This window comes from Crocodylus siamensis, chromosome 11, assembly GCF_052110815.1.
Source record: "Crocodylus siamensis isolate JL-2025a chromosome 11, ASM5211081v1, whole genome shotgun sequence".
In the NCBI taxonomy this organism is placed as follows: Eukaryota; Metazoa; Chordata; order Crocodylia; family Crocodylidae; genus Crocodylus; species Crocodylus siamensis.
This window is the reverse complement of record NC_143405.1, coordinates 40,568,929-40,590,781: the sequence shown is the minus strand read 5'-3', so window position 1 is coordinate 40,590,781 and position 21,853 is coordinate 40,568,929. Positions and strand designations below refer to the sequence as shown.

Sequence of the window (21,853 nt, the reverse complement as noted above, 5' to 3'; positions counted from 1 at the left end):
GTGAATGAACTTTCTGATTCTACACATCAATGTTTATCCTTTATTTTTCTCTTCGTGACTAGTTTTACACACTGGGAAAAGATGGTTTATTATATGCCCGGTTGTGGAAAATCCCACTGCTGAAGGACCAGAGTTCTCTCCGCCTGTTCCTCAGAGCACACAACAGCCTGAAGGTCCAGGTAATTACAAATTTTAAAAGCTTCTATTTCTCCAGGGTATGCAAGATCTCAGTCTGCCTTGTTTTCCCAAAGACTGTTGTTTCCTCTCTCCTGCTTTTATTGTTGTTATTTTATATTAGCTGGAATATTGGTAGGAAGAGGGTAAAGTATATCTTCTATTAATGTTATTCTGCATGCTGGCCAGTAAAAGATGTCAAAGTTGCGAGCAGTGGTTGGTACTCCTCTGACTTCCTTGCACCACAAGCTGCTGTGATCCACCAGTCCAATTTATGGTAATTGGATGCATTAGTTTCAAAATGGAAATACTGTAGTTTGATTTTTCAGTTGTTAACTAAGGCTTCTGTGTTCTACTTGATAACTGGGTCAGACAAATGACAGCAATACATTTCTTCTAAAATCATTTCTTCTAAATCAGTGAAATATAGTAAATCTGCAAAAAATTGATGTTTCTCTAAGGTTTGATCTTCATCACCATCACTATCCCAGAAAGCTACCACCAGGGGAGCTAGGAAAGGGGGAGTGGGGGAGCACTGCAGGGTATGTCTGCTTGGCTGAGGAGTGCATTTACCTCTCTTGTTCAACTGTAAAACGACTTTTGGATTTTGGGTAGGAATGAAAAGTTACTAACATCCTTTGGGGTTAAGAACTTTGCACCAAGATGTGCACATTTATGCAATTCAGATTTTAAATACTTTGTTTTAAAAGCACAAAGTTTATCTGAATTCCCTAATGCAGTCTAAGGAGCCATATAGGACGTGTACCTTGTTGTTAATCTCACTTTAAGACTGCTGAAATGTAGTTTATAAGCTGTCTATTATTACTGTTAATGGTCTATGAAGTACAAAACAGTTTCCATTTAAAATGGATCTAGATATCCATTACATCCTTTTGAAAGACTTTTTATAGGCTTATGTATTTTTCTTGAACATAAACCAAAATATAAGCATTCTTATACTATACAGAAAAGTCCCAGTATTTAAACTCTGGTTAAGACTAAGTTGAAGTTCTAGTCAGATGTTTTCAGAGGACTCATCCTTTTGCAAAACTGTTTTTGTTTAGTGTGCAGTTTGAGTTTATTATTAAAATATTGGATTAGTTGTCATTTTGATAGAAAATGTTGAGTAATTTAGCTGCTGTAATTAACCCTAAGAGTGTTTTGCAGTAACTCCTATGCAGCACATTCACAATATTGTCTATATAAGGTTAAATTGCTGGTTTTACTTCCTTACAGATGCAGAACAGGCTGACGATCACCCAGTGAACTCTACAGTGACAGATAAATCAAGTACTGTAGCTTATCAGCAGCTTTCTCATCAAACAAGTCTGTGCGACAGTCCCAGTACAACACCTGTTTCTTTGGCGCAGGTTCCTACTGCGGTGTCTTCAGCAGCTTTACAGACCCAGGCAGAAATTTCAGCTGCAACATTACCAGGGACTGTGCCATATGTGTTAGAGCAGGTTGCTGCTAATACAGGTCAACAAGAATATCCTTCACTACAGCCAACGATACAGAGTCAGCCCAATACTCCTGCCCACACGGCAGCTTCACTAGAAGAGCCTGCTGACATTCAGCTTGTTCCATTATCCTCCCAACAAACACTACAGCTGAAAGATGAAGACACTTGTATTCCTGAAGTGGAGATTTCATGTTGCACTGTTGGGCCACCCAAATCGTCTCAGACAGTCCCTGCCCAGGCGGCAGAACTCTTTCCACTTCCTGTTCTCTCTGATGTGGGAATTTTAGAAAGTCAGCCTGCACCACAAATCCCCCATTTGTCAGAGGCCAGTCAGCCCAGTGTGATGCAGCATTCCTTTGTGAGCCAGATGCTCCCAGTCGCTATTGTTTCTGATTCTCTAAATCTGACAGGATCTCAGCTTCAGAGTCCGACCCAAGTCTCAGGAGCCATGTCCCAGCAACATGTAATGCTGACACAATCCCAGCCAGTCGCCTGCACTGGGGTTGGCATCAGCTTGCTGCAGCAACCCTGTACAGTAGAGTCGGATGGAGAGGGGCCACCCAGGGTTGATTTTGTTGACAACACAATAAAAAGTTTGGATGAGAAATTACGTAATTTACTTTACCAAGAGTATGTTCCAACTTCTGCATCAGCAGGGACACCAGACTGTTCTGTACCATTAGAACAAGCTGACAGTGAATTTAACCTACCACCTTTTACTGAAGACCAGATTCCCACTCTCATACTAGATTTAAGAGAACCAGGTTATAATGTTTCAGACACCTACCAGCAAGCTAATACTGCTGAAGACCAATTCGTGTCAGTTGTCCCTGCTGAAATACCACTGTACCCTGTATTGGCTAGTTGTACGACTGTACCTTGTATACCCGTAAATCCAGCAGACACAGAAACTTCAGCCACACTAACAAGTGCTGCAGACCAAGTCAAAGAGACAATGGTAAGCTATACAAATACGTCTGTCTATGAGCACTTCTAAACCATTTGTTGTCAAAGCATGTTACTTTTTTGTCTGTACTTTCTGTTTAGTGATTTCCTTCAGAAAACATTTCTTATATTTTTAAGATTGTCAAATGTATTTTGGCTCTGTTTTGTTGCTAGCCATTCATTTATGAAAGCTAAATTTTGCTTTTTGTGGGTTCAGAAATTGGTATAAGTTCTTGATTTGGTGTCTTTCATTTCAGTCCTGTTTCTGTAGGAGGCAGGCTGAAAAATGTGATACGTTTTTGGTAGTTAAACAATCTATAATAATAACAGGCTTATTTTGTCCATCCAGAGTACTTTGGTTGTCTCGGCAGCCAATCGCAATGCTTACTGAAACAGAGTGCAGCTGTGGGAGATGCAGGCAGTCTCTGGGAGGTGTGTGGGTGGGGTGGAGGGTGGAAAAAATATATCAGGTCCCTTGCTTCTCCTGACTTTTCCACCCCCTCATCCCCCCCAGTAGAGCCTGCCTGCGTGACCTGCCACTGGGTCACGCAGACCCTGAGCTGCAGGGGGGCCTGGTGCTTTCCCCTGTGGTGGCGGTGCCCCCCAGGGCTGCTCAGGTAGGATGGTAGCTGTGTGGATGGAGCCTCAGGTCGCAGATAGTACCCGTTGGATCCAACAGTGCACAGGGTGCAGGAAGCCCAGGCATGCTTAAGGGAGCTCTGGCTTGGTGGGTTTCCAGTGCCCTGTGCACAGACCCTGCCAACTGGGACCTCCCAGGAATGGGCTAGCTACCGCAGAAGGGCAGCTGAGTGTGCTGGCAACCAGACAAGGCGGTGAGGATGGTGCATGGGGCACTGGAAGCCCACCAAGCCCAAGCTTCCCCAAGCACGCCTGAGCTTCCAGCACCCTGTGCACCATCTTGCCGCCTTCTCCTGATAGGGCCTTTGTACGCTGCGGTCTGTGAGATATTACAAAATTAGTCACAGAGACATAACGAAAGGCAAATAAAGACTTATACAACTGCTAGCAGCATGATAATGAGTACTAAGCGGTTACATGCATAGCATACATCCTGCTTCTGGGTAAGTAACAGATAGCTGCTCAGTTCCAGTTCACCCATCTCTGATGCACTTTTATGACTACACTACTATTCTCAACCTTTGCCACAAATGAGGGATAAAAAGGGGATGGAGGACAATTAATTCTAAATGAATGAATGAATTATGAACAATATTCTGAACAATATTCAGAAAGAACAATATCTGAGAGCAGGGAAGAAAAGACACCCTCCACCCCCATTCCTTCTGCAAGGCTCACAATGTTCAGAAAGAATCCGTTATGGTGTCTATAAATAATACTTAAGATTAGCTAAAACCCACAAACCATTTGTGATTAATTATTCCCTGCAAAAGTATCTCTTTAAATACAGGATTTTTAGTTATCCTTTGGCTGACTACTTTAATAGAATCAAAACTTCTTACCCCTGAAAAGGCTAGATAAAATTGTCCATGTGTAAACACAGCCTTAGGAATATCAATACATATTTTGTCTAAAGTCTGACCTTGTGACTTGTTGTCATAGAATGAGAGGGCCCCTGTACTCATGATAAAATTGCCCCTTTTAGTGGTTTAACTGCCCTTAATTATTTAATTGCATACCAGCGTATGTGTTCAGCGGCATGTTACGATTAAATTGCATAACAGTGTACATGTTCGGCAGCATACTTCAATGTAAATGACTTCTTTACGTAGCAAACTAAAACACATCCCATGTAATTTAGTTTGCTATGTAACAAATTACTGTACAGGTCTAAAACATGGTATATGTGTGTTGCCTTATAAATAAGAATAGGAACTGGGAACTGAAAGAAAAAAAAAAAGCAATACATTTACCTAAATTCATTATAAACAATCCTCAGTAACTATAGAAACAGTCTGTGCTAAATTTTTTGGACTTCGCTGAGGCTCATTACCTTGTTTCTCAGAGCACCTTAAGCCTAGAAAATTGACAAGGCTCTTTTAAAAACTGGGAAATTTGACAGCTTTTGGCTATGGGCAGACATAACTTTTAACTATTTTAAAAGGAAAGAAAGAGCATGACTGCTAGGGAGTAGGCATTGGTGGTTAAAATTAGGCCTGTGTGAAGTGGCAAGTATTTGATGCCAATTCAGAGGGACAGTGATTTGGTGATTTGAGTCACTGTCCCGATTTTTCAATTTAGCCAATTTCAGATTTGGATTCAAGGATTCGGCGGAGATTCAGATTCAGCCATAGACTAAATAAGCAGCAGTCCTTGACCATGCTGGACACAGCTGGCTCCAGCTGGTAAGTCTGCTGTGGTGGGCGGAGGGGAGAGGGAAGGAGTATGTAGGGCGGGGCAGATCATTGCCCCTACAACGAGGGAGGGATTGGGGCTGAGACTAGCTTCCCAGCCAGGGTGGCAGCAGCACAGGACTTGGGGAGGGGGGCTTCTGCCACTATGCATTGCTGCGTGCTGCCAGTCCAGGAAAGTGCTGGGAGTGGGGGCTATGCCCCCCCGCCACTTGCCGAGCTGGGGTGGGAGTTGCAGGATGGTGCTGCTGTGCTGCCTTAGACAAGTGGTACGCAGTGGTGGAAGCCACTTCAGCCTGCCCACGCCTCCTGGATGAGCCACAGCTTCGCCCCGGCTGTGCAGGCAACAGGAGGGAATGGGGGCAGGCACATGCATCCGGATTGGCACAGGCCTGCGGCAGGGACTATGGGGAATTTTAGGGTTGCTGCAGCCCCTGCATAACCCCCACTCCACTGCAGTCTGTGGGGCAGGCTGAGCCAGGGCTGCACTCCAGGCTGCAGCTGGGGCTAGCAGCCCAGAGCACAGCTGTGCTCTGGCTCCACCCACCCCGTGGAGCTCAGCCCGCCAGCATGCAGCCTGTCCCAGCCGGCCCCGTGCAGATCCAGGGACAGCCGCCTGCTCCCATATCCTCCTGGACACAGTGGTGGGAGCCCCCTTCCCCAAGTCCCACAGCCTCCCAGCTCTGGTTAGGAGGCTTGTCCCAGCCTCAATCCCTTCCTCACTGTGGGGGTGTTTAATCTGCCCCTCCCACCATGCTCTTCCCTTCCCCCTCTACCCACCACAACAGACTTACCAGCTGGAGGCAGCTGTGTCCAGCGTGGTCGAGAACTGCTGCCTGTTTATTCTATGGTCGAATTTCCGAGTTGGTGCCAAATCTCTCTGAATCAATTTGGAAGCTTCTGATTTGGTTCAGACCTTTTAATGAGTGTCCCAATTTGATTCAGATTCAGAAATTTGGCCGCTGAATCTCCTTCCAATCAAATCAGTTACCAAAGCTTCGTACAGCCTTAGTTAAAATGTCACTGTTATATCTGCACGTGCTTCCATTGTAAAGAATACAAGCTTGGATACTTCTGTAGGAACCTCACAGCTTTTTTTCAAAATGGTGGCATTGGGCCAAGCATCTTTTATTTTAATTTAAATAAATCTTAATTCATTTTAATGAATTTAGTCTTAATTTAAATAAATCTGAATTAAACCTACTGTGAGCACTTAGCTTAAAACATTGCAGGTAGTGCTAGATACTCTTTAGCTTAGCTTGTCCCAGTCTCCATTTGTAATCTTGTCTTGGCCTCTGAATTCAGCAGAGAGGACCAAGTCATCACTGTACTGGGAAATCTATAAGGAAAGCTTAGATGCCACAAGAAATTGATCATCCAGTGGATGGTTTGTATCATTAATGACTCTGTTTCCCAACTAGGATCACTGTGCTAGTCAAGGGTCAGTCTTCCAGATGTGAAAAGGTCATAAATGCTATAGGAACATTAAAAATTCCGCATACTTCTTGCTAGATGAGGGTTGTTTATCCTGGTAGTAAAGTAGTACTCTAGAACTAGTCAAACTAAAAGCTGCCCACATGTCTCTTTAATTGAATAAATGATGCACAGTATAGGGGGGAGGGGGAGAAAAAGCAAAATGGTACCAGAAAAGAAAGGTGTATTACTATGTGAGTTTCTAAATCATTTTACACCTCTTTCTCTGATTAGGAATATTACACTATTCTCTATGAAAGGAATTGTACAGTATTAGCAATGCATCCAGTTAGACTGTTTGCCAAATAATAAAGCAAATTCACAAAATATTTGTATTGTAATAAGCTATAAATTTTCAAAGAAATGTCATGTATATTGAGGTGTGATTTGTTTAAAAAAATGTAAGCTTAGTCATTTTTAAATATGTTTTTAACAAATTCATCTTGAATTGATATATTAATCTTCCATTTTAATTTGTTCCTTGGTCTTGCCCACAAAACATTCCTTCTTGTTCATCCTCCCAGAAAAAAGAGAAGGTAGAGAGGCTGAAGAAGGAGATGGGAGGTGAACTTCACTAGCAGATTTCACATACTTATTTTTGTGAAGCAACCTTAGACTAGAATGCACTTTAAATATAGGGGTGGGGGAAGCAAGAAGAGCATATTTTGACTTCCCTGGTGTATGTGAATGTGCATGAAAAATTAACTTCACTTTTTATATTTTGTTTCCTTTTACTTGAAGCTGGAAAGATCTGAAACAACCAGCATTGGTGTCAGTTCCTCAGAAGTAAGAGGTGGGTCTCCATGCAAAAAAGGTAATTACCACTTGCATCTATTTCAAATAGTTAACTTTTAAAGGCATTTCTCTACTATTCTGTGGGCTTGTTTGCTCACTTTGGAAAGCTTTTAAAATAGGACCAACATAATGGGTCCTTGGACAACTGGACTTGTTCCTGTAGGTATTACCATAAAACACACAAAAATGGCAGCAAAGCCAGTTTCATTATTAGACTTGCCAAGTAGGAAACAGCCTCTTAGATCATTGAAAATGATGCCATAAATAAGCAATGCAGCTGTTTCTGAGACCTTAAGTTCAGAGGCATTTATATGAGATGCTGTACTTCTTTCTGTATTGTTAGGAGGCTTTGCAGTTCAAGGGCTGAGCACAACACCATCCAGAGCGCTTATTGCAATGAATGGAGTTTATAAATGTTCCAGGATTTTGAATGAGCTCTGTAAGGAAGGGTTGGTGTGCCAGGCAAACACCAGGGGACTGTCAGGTGGAACAGAGTATACCTGCCCTAAGCATTGTACAGACTCTATTTTACTTTTCACAATTGTACTGCTTGAGCCAGATTATAAGTGGGTTAGAATGAGCAACTGATCTGTTTTATTTGTCCAGTAAGTCATCATTTGTTTTAAGGATGATCTTTTTTTTATTACAATTCCGAATTTCCTGCTGCTGTTGGTGCATTAGGATAATGTGTATTTCTTCTTCTAGTATGTGTCAGTGTGGATCCTTCAGTAAAAGCATATGCATCTCATGTCTGTGAGACCAGAGGGTCTTTTAATAGCCACGTCTGTCTGGTCCACACATGTGCCCTATGCTCCTCTATGGGTGCATAAAAGGCAGGATGCTTGCCATCTGTCCTTGCTTCTCTCTTACCACAGGGAAGAGGCAAAACTGAACCCGCTCAGTGTCTGACCTAGTAAATTCTTACTGAAACTTCCTACACATTCAGCTTTTCAGGCCCTCTGGCCATGTGTGACTGCTAGTATCTGTATTGTCCTGTTTGGATTTAGGGCTGACAATTAAACACATGCCCCACACACCACACCTGAAAAATGTTTAACATTACTAACATGAAACTTGTGGGTCCTGTATACCCTTTGTATCCTGTGGTGGGCCATGCAGATATATTTTCTGTTGAGGGAAGTCACAAATATGGAGTCTTTGAAGTGCAGTGCCCTTCAGTTCAAACTCAGTCTCTCTTGTCACACCTCTGAGTTTAATGTAAAGTTGGCATCTCTGGAGGAGATGGAGTCATTGGTGTCAACATACCAGTGCAGACCTCAGTTTTGAATGTACCGTATGGGAGTACTGCACTTGGAGGAAGTTTGTTCCTTCTCCATCATTTATACTCTCTCTCTGAGCAAACAACCCCTTCCCCTCTGTCAGGGATGATCATTACAGGACTAAGCTGCTGATGTCATGTTATCAGGAATGGAGTGTCTGACAGCACCTAAACAAGCCACCTGCATTCCTGTGGTATGCTACTGTGCCTTTTTGGGGATACTGAGGTTCACTGTCCCATGAGAAGCAGGTTTCTAGAGCACATGAGGGACAGAAAAAAAAAATATCTCCCATCATCAGCATTTCAGGCTTGACCACCTACACCAGAATACCAGGAAGAGCAGGTCCAGAAGCAAAGCAACAACAGCACCCTGTCTGTTACCACCAAGAAAACTTTTATCTTCATTGTCCAGTGGAAATGGAGATCTTTGGTACCTGGTGCAACATGAAGTGCAGATAGAGGTGCTGGTCACAGGAGAGTCCACTTCTGCTCTAGGCAAGATCAATTTTACTATAAATAATGGACAGCTCAACTCGGCTTGAAGCATTGTGGGAAGTGTCAGCTACAATAACGATTATATTGTTGCTAAAACAAACACCCACTGCAAAATGGGCATAAAAGCAGTATGACATCCTTCCAATGTTTTAGCTTCATGCCAGCTGCAAAGGAAAAATCGAAGTAGAGTAAGACAAGGAACCCCAAAAATTTAAAGTAATTGGATGAAAGTTGTACATCTCCGTACCCTTATGGCTGGAGTTGATTAATTGTCAAACTTAATGGTCAGGTATGCATTTTAATTGAGGATGTGGTTATACCTTCCCTCACATGACAGTAGGGAGGAGTTCAAGGACATAGTTAAAGATGGACAGTGGTTAGTCAGTAATGATCTGTGACCACTGTGGTGACAATGTGTAGAGCATTGTGGCTTAGGCGCTGTGCTGCCTGAGGGAGATACAGGCCATGATTTGAGGCTTTGTTGTTTGGTGTCACAGGACCACTTAGTGAACTTAGTCAGGGCTGTGCAAAAGTCTAACCCTGATGCTCTTTGGGCATTTGGACTGCATACCACAAACTGACTTTCAGCAACCCCAGTTCAGACAGCAGATGCTGTCCTACCACCCAAGGCAATCCAAGTGCCATATCAAAAATCATCAAGGTACAGCTGTGGATACTAGCCTTCTTCCTCTTCCCTCCCCACCCACCTGTGCACCTCTCTCCTATGATGCTTTTGATGGACTTCTCAGGAGCCATATCAGATCCAGTCTAGCGAGTGAGAAGTAGTCTAGCTTCATTGCACCAGGTAAAGAGTCTCATGGACAGAGTTTATAGTCAATGACTACCCATTCCAGTTCCGTGTTTAACTCCCTGCCAATCTTTCCATGTTTTTCTTTCTTACAGGAACCTGTTGTGAGCGAAAGTTGCTTCCTTAGTTCACTTGTGTTATTGGAGTAGTTCCATCAAAGTTTTGTAGTATGTTTCCCATTCTGAAGGGGAGAGAAAGTTTTGTCCTATCCTAGACCTGTGACATACATATTTATTGAGTTTCCACACCATATATGGTATAGTAATGCTAACCTACATCATTCTTTCTCTCCAAGCATTTGACTCTTGATAATGGTTCTTAGCATGCAGCATGCACTTGGCCTAAAACAAGTACATAAAATGGACAGTGAGATCAAGCATTACAGATTACAGGGTTCTGCCTGTCAGACTGCCATCTGGCAGTAATGACTGCATATTTAAAGAATCAGGGGATCTATATTCCCCTCCCCCCCTACCTAAGTTACTAGGAGACAACAACAGCCAGGATTTGTAAGCTAAGAGAAATAATCTTTCACAGCAGAATCTACAGGAGCTTTGATTGACTCAGAGTTGGTGAAAATATACCTGCCAAAGAACAGATTCCAGTCTCTTGCATGTTTCAATATTTAGGCTATGTACTGAAATATATGTATGAGACTTCATTTCAGGCCCTTGTAGCCATGGTTAAGATCTGTATTCTGCTCATCCAAGCTTCATCACATGAGCAAGAATATCAAGAGAGCCACAGTCTTGTCTCATATCCCACCCCCAAAAAAACCACGTGATAGCTAGAACTGTTGATGTCTGAACAAGTATTGTTCTCTACTCTGCCACCTCCTAAAGGTGAGGTGTATCCTAGATGCAGAGGGACAGGCAGGGCTGTGTACTTGAAACATCTGACGACACCAGGAATATGGTTTTAAAATGACCTAAAACTTCCTGAGACTATCCTGGAGTTAAGGCCATGAGGCTGGCCTGTATAGTGTTTCATGTCTGCTTCAAAGAACTTCACAGTGCAAATTTGTTGGACGGTGCAAGCAAAGAGTTGCTCAGTCATCCTTTCCCTACCAGGAAGCCATCAGGATATGGATTTGGTGCCGTCACTCTGAGATAAGCTCATTGAACTGAACCTGTTACAGGTCAGTTGCCTAGCAGATGTGATAACCAGCTGTACATGCTGCAGATGTTGGTCCTAAAGCCAGTGTTCGATGAAAGGGGGGATGGCATGCCTATATTAGATTTGTTTACCAAGGAGGACACGCAATATCCAGACATTTACTCCCTTTGTATTTCTCTTCCAGTTGTAAAAAGGCAGCCTTGAGAACATTTACTTTAATTCCCAAGCTAAGTCCCAGGATGAGATGGTACAAAGCAGTGACCATCTTGACAGATTCTCACTGGCTGAGAATTTGACTGTCAGAAAAATGCAAGACGTTGCTTGGACAGTCTCCCAACCTGCCTAATATACAGGAGATGTATGCAAGCAAGAAGCTGTCCTCTAGGAAGACCTACTTTTCACAGGGGAACACCTCCTTGCTCTCCCAGTTCAGGTGCTGGTGGGTTGGACTGGAAGGATCTTTACAAGAAGCTGAGGCATCAGAGCAGGTGATAGCACTGGAGCCCTGTGAGGCCATCCCAACATGGTAGACCTGTTGGAAAGGAACATGAAATTAGTAGCAGATGGGCCTCAGAGGTCTACCCCTGGCCAGGCATTAGGTGTCCACAGGGGTCCAGCCCCAAAAACTCCAGAAGCCTCGAGTTCCTCCCTTTCACCCCTCATCACTTGCTGCCACTTACTCAAGACAGGGACTGACTTACCTGGGACTGGCAGCAGCTGGCCTTGATGCCTGTGTGTGCCTTTAGGAGCCTGAGCACACCACAGGCATGTAGTTTCAGATGGTGCAGGTAGTGGAATAAGGAAGTGACTGCCCCAGGGGTTCATGGGGCATGGGAGTGCTGGAACAAGTTAAGTTAACTTAGCATACACATGTACTTTAAGTTGACTTAAGAGTTGACACTAATGCAACTCAAAATAATACACCCTAGAAGTATATTATCTTGTACCACATTTAAGTCTACTCTGCTCTACATGTATGTGTATGCTCTGGCATTTAAGTCGAGTTAAGTCGACTTAACTATCAGAAACTTAGTACATGTGTATGCACCCTAGGTCTTCATATCTGAACTTCTTTAAGCAGGAGGTGCACAGCCCCACCAGGGGAGACGCCTTGTTGGACCTAGTGCTGGCCACGGGTGATGACCTGGTGAGGGGGCTGTGGGTGCTCGACCACCTGGGCGACAGCGATCATCGCCTGCTGGAATTCACCATCCAGCGCAAGGTGGCAAAGGCATGCAGTAAGGCAGTGGCCCTAGATTTTAGGAGGGCAGACGTCAACGAGCTAAGGAGGATAGTTGGAGAAGCGCTGAGGTCCCGGAGGGGAGGGGAGCCAGGTGTCCAAGGAGAGTGGTCGCTCCTTAAGGAGACGGTCCTCCAAGTCCAAAGGAAGGTAATCCCAACGAGGATCAAAGGGAGGAGGAGAGCACACAAGCCTCCATGGCTCACCAAAAGCATCTGGGAATGTCTCCTTGCTAAAAAGGAGGCTTATACCCAATGGAAAGAAGGGGTCATTACCAGGGAGAACTATTCTGTAGTTGCTCGGGGATGTAGGGGGGTAGTTAGGAAGGCCAAGGCAGAGATGGAACTGGGACTAGCTTCCCAGATTAAGGACAATAAGAAGTCCTTTTTTAAATACATAAGGGGTAAAAAGAAGGTCCCGGGTAACGTGGGGCCCTTGCAGGATGCGATGGGAAACTCGGTCATCACACCAGACGGCAAAGCTATCATGTTTAACGATTTCTTTGCCTCTGTCTTCCTAAGTAGGGACCAGAACAGCCACCTCCCTGCTGGGCTCCCCTCGGGCCCTGGGGGAGGCATACTTGGGCCACAGGTTAGCGAGGATTTAGTTGGGGAGCTTCTGGAGGGGTTGGACGTATTCAAGTCAGCCGGTCCGGATGATCTCCACCCTAGAGTTCTAAAGAAACTGGCCGAGGTCATTGCAAGTCCCCTGGCACGACTTTACGAGCACTTGTGGTGCTCTGGTGAGGTACTGGAGGACTGGAAGAGGACCAACGTGGTCCCCATCTTCAAAAAAGGGAGGAAGGAGGACCTGGGAAACTATAGGCCGGTTAGTCTTACCTCGATCCTAGGCAAGCTGTTCGAGAAAATTATGCTGGCACACATCCAGGAGGGGCCAGCAGGGGACTGCATGCTTAGGGGCAACCAACATGGGTTCATCAGTGGCAGGTCCTGTCAGACCAACCTGGTGGCCTTTTACGATCAGATCACCAGATCATTAGACGCAGGGGTAGCAGTGGACATAGTCTTCCTGGACTTCCGGAAGTCTTTTGACACTGTCTCTCACCCCATTCTCATTAAGAAACTGGGGGGCTGTGGTGTAGACACCCACACAATCAAATGGGTTGCCAACTGGCTGGAGGGCCGCACCCAGAGGGTGGTGGTGGATGGGTCCTTCTCAACCTGGAAGGACGTGGGCAGTGGGGTCCTCGGGCCCGCACTGTTCAACATCTTCATCAGCAATTTGGACGAGGGGGTAAAAAGCACCCTGTTCAAATTTGCTGATGACACTAAGATGTGGGGGGACATGGGCACACTGGAAGGATGCAACAGGCTACAATCAGACCTAGACAGGTTACAAGGGTGGGCGGATGAGAATAGGATGGGTTTCAACACAGACAAGTGCAAGGTGATGCACCTCGGGAGGAACAACCGGCACCATACCTACAGGTTAGGGAACTCCCCTCTTGTCAGCACGGAGGTGGAAAAGGATCTGGGGGTCATCATTGACTCCAAGATGAACGTGGAGAGGCAGTTAGGAAGGCCAACCGCACCTTGGCATGCATCCACAGATGCATCTCGAGCAGGTCCAAAGAGGTAATCCTCCCCCTCTATGCGACACTGGTCAGGCCACAGCTGGAGTATTGCATCCAGTTCTGGGCACCACGCTTCAAGAGAGATGTCGACAGCATGGAGAGGGTCCAGAGGAAGGCCACTCGCATGATCGGGGGGCAGCAGGGCAGGCCCTACGAGGAGAGGCTACGGACCTGAACCTGTTCAGCCTCCAAAAGAGAAGGCTGAGGGGGGAATCTAGTGGCCTGTTATGAACTAGTCAGGGGGGATCAGCAGGCATTGGGGGAGTCACTGTTCCCCCGAGCACTGCCAGGAGTGACCAGGAATAATGGTCACAAGCTGGCAGAGGTTAGGTTTAGGTTAGATATCAGGAGGCGCTACTTCACGGTCAGGGCGGCTAGGGTCTGGAACCAGCTTCCAAGAGAAGTGGTGCAGGCTTCTACCCTGGGGGTATTTAAGAGGAGGTTAGATGCACATCTTGCTGGGGTTGTTTGACCCCAGTATTCTTTCCTGCCGTGGCAGGGGGTCGGACTAGATGATCTACTCAGGTCCCTTCCGACCCTAGAAACTATGAAACTATCTTTATCAAGGTACAACGTAGTGTGAGGACTGGAGCATGAGCTTACCCAGAAGAGTTCTTTTGTTAGTTGTTTTCTCAAAGCAGCTCAGTACCTCATACTTTGAACATGTAAAGAGTTTTGCTATACCCTAGGAGGACCAACCCCTATTCGGCTGCCTCCACACACCTTTTATAGCTATTGAAAGCTTGGCCTTTGGAAGGCCAAGCTGTCTCATCACAGAGAATGGATTAAGTGTCTCTTACAATGCATTTCCACTTTTTTCCTGATGTCAGGTGAGCCTCTCTCCGAACATCAAGGTGCACTTTATTGAAGTAGACTGAAGACTCCAGGAACTTTTCAGCTTCCACAGTCTGTATGGCTTAAAACTGTTCAAAAAAACAATTGGATAGCTATTAAATAGAATAGTCAGGGGTTGTATCCACTGACATTCCTAAACCAATGGTAGCTGATACCAGGAAGGGTATGACGGTGGATTATTCTCCTTCTAAAGCATCTACTGTTTGTTTTTATCAGCGACAGGATGCTTGTCTACATGGACCATTGGATTGTAACACTTCTTGGGTTATGTTTGCATGGCTGAACCATATAACAGCCATCTGACATCATACTGAAGTCAGATGCTAAATCTGGAGGATAACCGCAATCACTGTTTGACTGATATGCCTTGATCCCCACAGTGGACGCAACTTTCTAATTACCTACTATAGAATCCACTCTGACACATACATAAAGAAGAGAGAAAAGTGACTTTTATAGTGGCTGTGGTTCTCTGGGGTGTTGCAGGTTGTGGGATCCACATAAACTACCCTCTGTCCTTACCTTCATAGCCCTCTGCAACATATAATCTGAACTGTGAAGCCACTGAGTAAGGGTGGCAGCTTCCCTGTCCTTTATACCCAAATACAGGACCGTGAAGTGGCACAGGATTATTCAAAAACAGAAAAGCTGTAGTGTTTGTGCATACATATCTACTGCAGGATCTGCCTGGACTACAGCTCAAAACCCCAGTTACTTCCGGGAAGATGTACATTCTGTCTGAAATGTATTTAAGGAGAACTTTTTAGGATGATGCAAATCATCAGATATTCACTTAAACTAATGCAGTTGTATTGGTCTGAGGCTAGTATAAGGACACTGCTCTAAGTTTTTTGTATGAATTTCAAGACAGTGTCACACTTTAGTTTTTATACTTTTTTTTTCATATTTGGTTCCCAAAGAATTTTGGTGTGATAAATGCATGTACTTCATTATTTCAGAACCATGAAATGACAAATTCTCACCTCATGTTCACTGTGAATCATGCATAGTAAGAATATAGATTCATAAACAATTGACACTCTTTGGTTTAGCTTAAGAAATAAGATACCTTGGAAGCTGCATTTTTATCATTTGTATATGAACAAAGAAATGTTGCCCTCTTTACCATCACATTTGTTTACAGTTAACACTTTCATCAGGATAGTGTTTTTAACCTTGATCCAGGGACTTTTTAGAAGCTATTGCCATAGATACTTGTCAGATAAAAGATGTGAACTAAGATTGTCCATTTGTGGTCAAAGCCACCTTGTTTTATGGATACTGTTTCACTGAAGTGTTTGGACAGCTATTTGCCCAGCTCTCAAGAGTACCTTAACAGCATGAGCTCAGCATTGAATACTCAGATTTTTCTTCTTTTTTCTTCTTCCAGAAAACTTTTCCAGTGTGATAATTAAATCCCACAAACTTCTCATTGTCTGGACTGCCCAGATCAGTAGATTAAGTTTGTTTATAATCATCAATATTTTATATCGCCTCCATTGTGGCTTGTTAAATGTTGAAGTAAACCTTGACATCCTGATTTCCTAGATTCTGTATTTATATGCATTTAGTATTGAACCAGTGCAAACTTTTGGAGCTAATTTAACGTTCACTTTTATTACAAAAAATCTTCCAGATGTATATTTATTTTCTCATTTTGGTTCCCCCTCTCCCCTCATTAATGAAACAGGTTCTGCTGCCAGCGTTACTTCAACTTCTGCTGCTACAACAACAAAAGGTCTTCCTCAGGTAATATGAAACTATAAGGAGTGTTATTTGTGCTTGTTACACTTATTCTCAAAATTAATCTCTCTCATTTTTCCCAGGCTGCATCTGCATCATCAAATATTGCTGAGCAGATGGAAACTTCCAAAGCAAATGAGAAGGCAAAGACCATAACTCCATCTGCACCCACAGAGAATTTAATACAGGCACCTAGAGTAGATGGGGAGATAAGTGACTCTGGGTCTTGTGGAAAGCAGACTGAAGTGCCTGAGAATAGTACACCAGCCAAAACTATTGGCAGGTTTTCTGTGATCAGCACACAGGATGAATTAACTTTAACATCACCACACTGCTTAAGGTTCTCTGCACCACCAGATGTTTATTTGGATGAGCTTCCCTCCAGCCCTGATCTGAAGACTTCAGTACGAAGAGTGCAGACAGCCTCTTCTGTCGATGTCTTTTATGACCGTGGTTCCAGCGATTCTGGTGATGAGTCTCTCCAACACCAATCTCTTGCTGCTCAGCCCTCTATGCAGAGTACTACTGCAGCCAGTGACTTAATAAAAAAAGCAACTGCTTTTCTGCAAAGATCTGGAAAGACCATTTCACAAGGCCTGGAATCCCCTAATGGTCAGGGAGCAAAAATTCCCACTATCAATATAACAACTTTCCATTCACAGTCATCATATATGAGCAGTGACAATGACTCAGAATTTGAAGATGCAGATATGAAGAAAGAATTGCAGAGTCTGAGAGAGAAGTATGTTGGACTAGAAAACAATGCTCTGAGCTCTTGGGTATATTTAGAATCTCCATGTAGTCTAAACCAGTTGTTCCTATTGTATGACTAGTACATCATACTGGACCACCCTCTTTCCCCATCACCACCTGCCTGACTAATGATAGGGGCTAAATTTGAAGTGATAAGCCTGAAATCAGTGAACAACTAGCTTGCCATCTTGCTGTAAACTTAATTTAAATATAAGGGGTTTTATAGACATAAATTTGCTGCATATTCACTTTTCTATATAATATTTCTGTTGAAGTATATTGAAGATACAAATTTTCCAGGATTTTTTTTTAAATGACAGTTCAGGTTCTAGGGTCACCTTGTGTTAAACACTTTCTTTTCCTTTCCTTCCTGTGGAATGTCTCCCATTAGAGAAGCAGTTACGCCTTTTTTCATCACTTCATTGGAGGGCCAGAAATTCTGAAAATATTTGAATTTGGTTACAGCTCTTGAATTTAAACCAGTTGTGTTCCTTTTGGATCTTAGGGAATAATGATGAGGGTAGGACAGTTATATAGAGTGACCTGGTTAGTTTAGTAAGCTGGGCCCATTCAAACAGAATGGTGTAATGTATCCTGGATACCATTTAATGTGTTCATTCCAGATTCATCTGCAAACCAATTGTGTCAATTTTGTATTCTGAAAATCTGTTTACATAACCTTAGACTTTTAAAGTAAAATAACAGGGGGTAGAGCAGTGACACTTTATGTATATGCATAAAGCATTATTGTGTTCACACTTTAAAACCCCTAGATTTTTATAAAACGTACAGCCTTTTGTATGAGTGAGCTTGTTGTATAACTTACGGGATCTTCTGTTTACTTTTCTCAAACACACTGCTTGCACAATGTTCTTTTTTTCTTTAAACCAGGCACATGAAAGAAATAGCTGAACTGCAGACTCAGCAGAAAAATGAGATAGAGGCTCTCTATGCTCGGCTAGGAAAACCCTTGCCACCCAATGTGGGGTTTCTTCACTCAGCCCCACCAAGTGGCCGCCGCCGAAGAACCAGTAAAAATAAATTAAAAGGAGGAAAACTCTTAAACCCTCTGGTTCAGCATCTCAAAAGTGAACCCTCAAATACAAGTAGGTACAACTACTTAAATAGAAGTAGTATGTTTTATTTTTCCCCTTTGCTTTCTGTTGCTAGCTCACCACGTAATTATGCTGAATGCAGGCTGAAAGCAACAAAGGATTATATGGCTTTATTACAATGACACAAATTCTCACATTGTAGACCACTTTCTTAAGCTTTCCATTAGTAATCCCACACCTTCCTTGGGTCAACTACAGTGCTTGGTTACTTGAAAGGTAATATTTAGTCAGGAATAATGAGTTGAGAGGAAAAAAACTTGCTCTGTGTGGTTACTTGGATATAATCTCCCTCAGCAGGATTCTAAAAAGGACTGGACATTTATATAGATAATATGAATAAGTAATACTAAAATAATGAGGATTAAAAACAAGCAAGCCAGAGTTTTGGAGGAGAAGTAAGTCCTTGTGCTTCAGGATATAAGCTAAATTGACTAAGATTTAGAAAGGTTCTTATTTCTCACACAGACAATTTGGACTGTACAATTTCTTCCTCGAAAGCCATCAATATTGTGTAGAAATAAAATAACATCACAATTCAGTTTTAATGAGAGATAAAATTGAAATCTTTTAAACTTTTTCTATCCCTCTCCAACATGTAATTTGTTAACGGTGGTATTCAGTCTCACCATGCTGTTGGCCTTTGGGGTTATACAGCAGGATATAATAGCTTTTTTAAAAAGATGCTCTGTATGATTGGTTTGATTTGCACCTTTCTCCCCTCCCATGAAAAGAAAAATGTAAGGTTGTGATTGGTATTTTGAACTTTTGATTGAAGTTGAGATTTTCTGATGTTTGCTAGTGTTGTCAAACATACAGTTAGGATTGTCTGACCAACCATGGACAGTATTTGACATTATTTGGTTGGCAAAGTCATGAAATAGCAATTTTTCTAGGGACAGTTACCCTCCCCATACCTGACTTTTCTGCTGCAAGACTTAACTAAGTCAAGCAAGTATTATTTAATGTGTGTGTTGTGCTGACAGATTAGTTTTTCTATTGGCCCTATATTCCAAATCCAACAGATTTTCTTTCCACTTAGAGCACTGTTGTAGCTATTTAAATTTCCTTGTATTGGTTTTAATTATAGACCCTTTTTTTAAAGATCTAAATTAAAATGGTAAAAATAAAATGAAAATAAAAATTGGTTTATATCAGTTTTCTTAAACTGCAGCAACAATAAAACAGTAAGGGGGAGTTGAGACTGACATTAAAACAGTAACAACTTTTTATGCATAGTTTACACATTTTAGCAATTACCTTTAATATAAAGAAAGACAACATCTCTTCTGTTTTAAATGTTATCTTTCTAGCCATGTCTTTGCTCTCTGGTGGATGTTTCACCTCTTACCTCCTCTGCATGACTTGTCTTTTAACACTCAGATTTTTCAGCATGTGGGCTGTCCTGTGATTGGCACTAGCATTTCTCTTCCCGTCTGGGTTGACAACACCCACATCTTTGTCTGTGGTCACTGATTCCTCTGCTTGTTGTGATTGATATCAGGGTGCTCAACCTCAAGCCCCCAACCCTTAACTTTCTAAATATCTGGCTTAGAGTCCTGTAATCTGGCCTGTGGGGTTCCCCCAGGGTCCAAAAATGTATTGGTTTGGGGCAATACAACCACCACTCACCCACCACTAAATGTCTAAACCCTGCAGGCCAGATGACATGGCCCTGCACACAGGACCCCACTGGCATGTGTAGGGCTGGAGCAGCTGAGCCCAATCTGGTATCTTTGGGGCTAGAGCAGCAGGGTCTAATCTGGAACATGCAGGCCTGGGGATAGGGCATGAGCCCAATCTAGCACGAAAAAGGCTGGGGCCAGGGTAGCAGAGCCCATTCCAGTATGCACAGGGCTGGGGTGGCGGACTGCAATCCAGCATGTGCCAGGTCCAGTCCGTGGAATGTATCTGCCCTGTAGACTCAGTCTGAATAATTCATCTTGGCCATGGGGCAAAAGGTTGGACACCATGGGTTTACATAAATGGGTGAGAGCAGTGGTGCTCAACTTATCAGCCCTGTGGGCCAGGTAAGTGGCACGGGGCCTGTCTGCAAGCCAGATTTGGTGCCTGGCTCTTGGGGAGCCCCTCAGACTGGATTACCCAGTGCTATGGGTTAGAGGTTGAGCATGTCTAGATTAGAGTCAAGCATGCTATATAGAACCTTAATGAGATGGTTCCTCGGTTTGAGTGTGTACGAATGACCACTTCAATACAAAATGTTCAAAATAATGTGTTTCTTCATTCTCCTGTCCTAGAATTCTGACTTGAATTCTACGTTTTTACAGCTAAAGCCCTGGCGGAGTGAGGTGCTTCTTCACTGTGTACTTTTCCTTATATAGTGCCTTTTTTTATTTATGCAATTAATATGCTGTCCTTTCCAACCACCGCTGAGTCTGGTTTACAGTAAGAGAACAGAACAACTTGACTTAAAAGGGTAACTAAAAGATCAAAATAATAGAGGCCCACTGAACAACATCTTGAGCTAGCTTTGTTAGCTATGTGCCTCCGAAGATGGGAAGGTCTTGCAGCACTTTGAGATGTCCATGCTCAGGCTCTGGCAGGCCTCAAATGGGAGTTCCAGGACCGAGGAACAACTACCAAGAACTACCTCCCATACACTTTTTCCAGCTGGATTTGACATATAGTGATGGTACTTGTAGGCTGACCATAGAGATCATCATGGGTTGTAAAGGAGCTGATTCCTTATTTAGGGCTTTACAAGTCAAAATCAGCACCTTTAATTGCACCTGGAAGGCTATGAGGAGCCATTCCAGACATTGGAGGACTGGAGTGGTGCTCAGGGTGACCTACTCCCACTACAAGATGGTTCTTGTACCCATGTTTATTAGGGGTGTGCAAAGCGGGCAGTATCTGATTCGGGTTCAGCATGATTAGGGGACAGTAACTTGATACGCTGATTTGGATTGCTTCTGATTCGATTCGGCCAAAGCTGAATCAGAGGATTCAATTCTGAGAATCAGCAAGTCAGCCATAGACAGCTTTATATGTTGGGTTTTGTTTTTTTTTTTACTGTGTACCTTGAGGTATCAGACGCAGCTCATGAATGCCGAGGTGCTGGGGCAGATGGAGCATCCCACAAGAGCATGGGGCGGGGGGTCTCCCCCCCCCCCACACATTCAGCGGTGGACCGGAAGTACATCTGATCCACTTCTGGGTCAGCTGCTGAGTGCATGGGGGACCTCCCCAGGCCTCCCTGGCTTGGCAGTCCGCTATGGAGGGACCCTGGATGCCGCCCATACTTAAGAGGCACCAATCACTGGGGTGGGGATGTCCCCTGCACGCTCTGCGGGCCACCCGGAAGTGGACCGGAAGTACTTCTGGTCCACTTCCGGGTCCAACACTGAGCATGTGGGGGACCCCCTGTGCTCCCATGGGACACTCCATCTGCACTACCATCTCAGTGCTCCCAAGCCACCCCTGGCACTTTGAGGTATGTAGAAAAAACATAAGCTGTGTCTATGGCCAAATCATATTTCTCCAAATTGATTCGGAGGCTTCTGGTTCAATTTGGAGAGATTAATGGGGCTCCTGATTTGGCTGCCAAATCAAGCTAAATCTCCAAATCAAGTCAGTGGCCAAAGCTTCGCACAGCCCTAATGTTTATACCGGCTGCAGACTCCAGGTGGCTTTCAAGGGCAGTTCTTTGTAACAAGCC

General features: G+C 43.8%; 1 protein-coding gene across 9 annotated transcripts in view; it reads left to right on the top strand.

Moving 5' to 3' along the window:
• Nucleotides 1–21,853, top strand: part of WNK2 (WNK lysine deficient protein kinase 2) — a 210,457-nt gene that overhangs the window by 149,619 nt on the left and 38,985 nt on the right. For all 9 annotated transcript variants that reach the window (XR_016438417.1, XM_090021088.1, XM_090021087.1 and 6 more), the window contains 6 exons: nucleotides 63–179; nucleotides 1,411–2,594; nucleotides 7,126–7,198; nucleotides 16,257–16,315; nucleotides 16,393–17,051; nucleotides 17,954–18,168. Coding sequence is in view for 8 of the 9 variants with exons in the window: in XM_090021088.1 (XP_089877214.1) it covers nucleotides 63–179; nucleotides 1,411–2,594; nucleotides 7,126–7,198; nucleotides 16,257–16,315; nucleotides 16,393–17,051; nucleotides 17,954–18,168 (2,307 nt within the window). In the remaining variant the exon portion in view is untranslated. The remainder of the gene's footprint in view (nucleotides 1–62; nucleotides 180–1,410; nucleotides 2,595–7,125; nucleotides 7,199–16,256; nucleotides 16,316–16,392; nucleotides 17,052–17,953; nucleotides 18,169–21,853) is intronic.